Here is a 4,536-nt window from a genome sequence, read left to right as displayed (position 1 = left end):
GGACACTGTAGATACGTTCCCACAGCCGCATGCTACGTTCCCGTGATCGCCATGCCCTTGCCTTTTCTTTCTCGCCCTTTGTTCCCCCTTTGTCATCTTCACTGCCTCGCTCTCGCGCCTTGTCCTTGGTTGCTAAGCAGCCCCTCTAGTATATAAGGACCCCCCTAGGCGCTCCCTAGTCCCCATCTCGACCTCTTGGTCATTGGGACTAGGTGAGTGACCATAGCGTTGTATCTCTCTTCGATTGCTAATGTATAACTTGGTCATTGGGACTAGTCTGTCGCTGCTTGCGTGAAGACTAGCTTTCGTCGGTCTCGTGCCTTCGTGCCGACCGCCGCTCTGCCCCGTCGAGTTTTCTGATACGTTTATCCCTCTCTCCATCGCTTTTCCCCCTTTCGGCTCCTCGCCGCTCGCCTACGGGGTCGTCGCCGAACGTCGACCCGAGTCTACGCGCCTAGTCGCCGCGACAGGGGCTGAACCAATTGTTGCCTTATAGAGCATCTCTGCTGCCAATGCACGGTGTGATTGCTCGTCCCGAACAGCGACACAGGCGATCTGTCATTTCTCAATGTCAGCAACACACATACACAATAGCACAAGACAAATGCAGGTGGATGGCTTACATGTCGTTCAGCATGGAAAGAGAGGAAGTGCGCATTGAAGTCGTTGATATCATCGTTTGGACCAAGAGAGAGCCAGCGATCGATGAGGAGTCGTAACTCTGGATGCCACTCAGCACAAAGAGCAGGATGAATAGAGTGGAGATTGCAGTTGTGGGCGAAGTAGTGTAGAACGACAGGGCTAAGAGGTGTTGGAGCGATACCATGGACAAGCAGTAGGGCCGACAAAGCTCCGAGCACAGCAAGGTCGTCGAGGCGCTCTTGGGGTATAAATCGTGCAGACTCAATATCCCTGATCGTCACAATGGTACAGTGCCCATCAGCTCGTGGTGCAAAATATAGATGAGCTTGTGCACGATAGGTTTCGAAGAGATTCTGCAGCACCTCTCGCTCAACACCACTACCAAGCGAGAGGGTGCTGCCAGGGTGAGATGAGCCATCTTGAGAGCTAGCAATAGGTAGGTGTTAGGAAATCATAGGTGGTGTAGACAAGACCAAGTACGACAGCGACTTACATCTGAAAGCTCCGGTTGGGGTTCAAGATCTGTGTAAAATCCTGCTCCTTGCAAGCACGAGCAAGAATCGTCTTGAAGGCTTGTCCAAGCCCAGCAACATTAGGGCCACCGATGACCACAAGTCTTGGAGTTGGCTGCTGGTCCAGAGGAGATGAAAGGCGATAGACACCTTCAGGTAGACTAGCCAGACCCAGCTGTCGCACAAAGGCCGATTCGGGGCGAGATGGCTGCCAAGGACTGTTGGGCTGCCAGATCAATGCAGGAAGTGATCGCATCACGACAGTAGATGATGAGCGAGTGATGGTTGAGGTTGGGGGTGAGGTAGCTGCCCCAATGTGAGGTGTAGCGACTCGTCGGGGTGGAGAAGGCGTCGCTGGAACGAGAACAGTCCCATGAGGGCCTTCCATCGGCTCATTGTCAGTGTCGACATCTGACTCGCCACCAGATGTCAACTCTGGTTCCTGTCCACCAGGTGCATCCATAGGGAATAGGGAGGTGAGGAGCAGGGCATAGCAATGGTGATGCCGACGACCATCCTTAATGTAAGTCCAATCGGTGATACAGACTAAATAGCGACAATTGTTAGTATTGTATCTATATATCTGTTGTGCGAGCAGTGACACTCACTGATGTGCAAAACTAAGAGCATCTCACCACCATGATGTTCAGGTTCGATTGTGATGTCGGCATTGACAAAGTTACGATGGAGGGTGCCGAAGGAGGGGGAGGTAAGGGCATCGAGAGTAGTCGAATGAGGTATGTTGCTTGGTGATATGCGAACCGAGTTGTCGCTCATTCGGGGTCGGCCAGCATTGCGAAGCTTCCACAGCTGCAGTGGAAGAGCCTCATCGCCGACAATGTGAGAACCAGAGAGTGATACGAATATGAAACGATGATCTGATGCCTCCATGCGAGTCTTCACCTCTATAAGGAGCTGCCCGACAGTCATAGTGAGAGGGGCATTGAAGTCATGAGCAAGGCCGAGTTCAAAGAGCTTCGTAGTAAACGAGGTGCGAACATTGCGATAAACAAGCCGCTGGCCCTCCTGAGTTGAACGAAACTGTATAATCGTCTTAGCACAGAGCACGATAAGAGGCATAAAGCGATACTAGAACTCACATCAGGAGGATAGACCTTTGCCCGAACTCGCAATCCTTGTTGTTGAGGATCATGTGGCTGGGGACCTGAAATCGACACCCGACAGGCATCAAGAGGTGGAGGGCGAAAGCGACCCAAAGATGGAGGCTGTGAAGCAGGGCCTCGTCCACGCCGGGTGCCGCGAACAGACCTCTGTACTCCCCGAGGCTGTGTTGCTGACGATGAAGCAAGACGCTGCTGATTGATCGTTTGTGACAATGCAAGACTTCCAAAGCCAGGAAGTCTCGAGTTCGGAAGTCCTAAGCCAAGAGTTGCTGTTCCACCAGTTGATGGCCCAGCGATCGGACCCAGCAAGGGTGCCATGGAAGAACCAGCGATCGTAGGGGCAGCCTGAGAGAAGGTGCCACTCAAACCCCGAAAACTCGCATATGGCTGAGAAATTGGAGGAACCGATGCAACATGACTTGCCGATGGGAACGATGGTGCTGGATGTTGGGTAGCAAGAGGGTTGGATGGAATCGCAGATGGCACAGGAGCAGGTGTGGGAGCTGTGGTATTCTGGGTCGCACTAGGGTTAGTGGTCCCTTCACTGCTGTGTGTCGTCGTTGAAGCTCCTGCCTGGTCGAGCCGAAGCATATAGAGACCGAGCACACTCCGAAGCTCTTCGACAGACATTTCATTGAGGTTAACAGCTGTGAGGTTAATTCAGTACTGCATCGACACATACTAGCGAGTGAGCACAACAACTTACAAGAATTATTCATTGTGGGATCAGTAGACTAAAGATCGCACTATATCGGCGACAGAAAGGAGCGACACTTGGGTACAGATGATGAGTTATGAGGGCGACACAAACCATGTAATGATAATGACTCACCGAGCAGGTGCTTTGACCCAAATGGAATATGTGCGACGAGCAAATGCAGCCAGTCCAGGGAGGAACCCAGACTCTATCGCTCAATTGGTCAGCTTCACACAGTAGCAGGTGTTATTCCTCACTTACGATGGATGAAACTCAAGAAAACAGGTATTAGAAGGTCTTCAGCAGTGATGCGACGAACCTCCGACTTGCGATTGTAGTATAGCCTAATAGGCCAACGATTGATTGTCACTTCATGAACAATTCCATCCTAATAAAGCCAGAAATACTCGCCTTTGAAGAGAGTGTGCTAGAGATTAAGGGTATAACTGCAGGCGACGAGGGCAGTGGATGGCAAAGTGTTGCAGAGCGATGATTAGGTAGTAGAGGCAGGAGCACCGAACGAGCGAACAAACCTGAGATGGCGACCATTGCTCCATATATTGTCTCTTTGTCTCGGCTATTGTCCCACAAGCGAAACCTCAGTTCAGATTCCCGGCCCCAAACTCAGCTTGCCGATCCTCAGTTCACAAAGCACGACCTACACCTGCTAGACACGAGTACATTGCGATAAAACCTCAGTACAGTGTCGCTGAACCTCAGTTTGATCTTGCCGAACCTCAGTGTAATCTTGCCGAACCTCAGTGTAGCCGAGCTGTACTGCAGTTCTCGACCTGGTCTTCATGTGTGGTGTCTACTGTAGACTGCATACTGTTAACAGACTAGTCTTTCTAGAAAATCATTAAAGTTGTTGAATGAGAGACCAGATTGTAGACTTGAGGACCTATTGATAATCCACGACCTAGCACCACAAATCGATGACAAACTGCGCGCTTGCACCCGAATAACAGCACCAAACACGATCACGGACTTGGATGTACGGCGTGCGACCTTGCTCGCCTATTTTTTGTACAGATGCACCGTCATAGGTGGCCTTCGAGGACAACCGAAAAAGTCGGGAATTGGCGAGCACGACTGCTCTTTTTTTCGCCCTTGGACCAGAGTCGGTTGGCGTGCTTCTGGCGGAAATACGGGTACGTGGTACTGTTGAGCTAAAGAACTTGATTTTCGTTTGTCGTCCGACGCTGTTTGTGATGTTGTCTTGGTACAGCGAGAATGAGTAGCCTACAACGAGGTATGTAAACCTCTGGGATATCGGGCCAGGGAGGTATGAGACCTCCCAGTCACGCATATGATTGGCTGTCAGCCTGGGACATCAATACGGGCGCATCAGATCTTGATAGCTAGAACGGTGTACGTACTCGAGGCAACGTCAAGGAACTTGAATAAAAAACATACTCCCTCTCAGGAGGTCTCAGTAATTGACGAGGCAGCATTTGTCCAACAGATGCAGAGTGTTGTGCAGGCGTGGCGGGAGAGGAGGGTGGGGGACGCGCGACATGGAAGACCACCGACGCTGGCGCTACCGTGGCGCATCAGCGCG

General features: G+C 51.5%; 1 protein-coding gene across 1 annotated transcript; it reads right to left on the bottom strand.

Annotated features, from left to right (window-relative positions):
* Positions 1 to 414: 414 nt before the first annotated feature.
* Positions 415 to 2,084, bottom strand: DICSQDRAFT_174165 (uncharacterized protein; the record flags this gene model as incomplete). The annotated part of the gene is made up of 4 exons (XM_007369982.1): positions 415 to 555; positions 624 to 1,068; positions 1,136 to 1,700; positions 1,763 to 2,084. 4 exons carry the CDS (start codon positions 2,082 to 2,084, stop codon positions 415 to 417), a joined length of 1,473 nt encoding a protein of 490 aa, XP_007370044.1.
* Between the last annotated feature and the right edge of the window lie 2,452 nt (positions 2,085 to 4,536).

Source organism: Dichomitus squalens (genome assembly GCF_000275845.1).
Source record: "Dichomitus squalens LYAD-421 SS1 unplaced genomic scaffold DICSQscaffold_59, whole genome shotgun sequence".
Lineage (NCBI taxonomy): Eukaryota > Fungi > Basidiomycota > Agaricomycetes > Polyporales > Polyporaceae > Dichomitus > Dichomitus squalens.
Note: the sequence above shows the minus strand (reverse complement) of the source record. Positions and strands in the feature narration are given on the sequence as shown.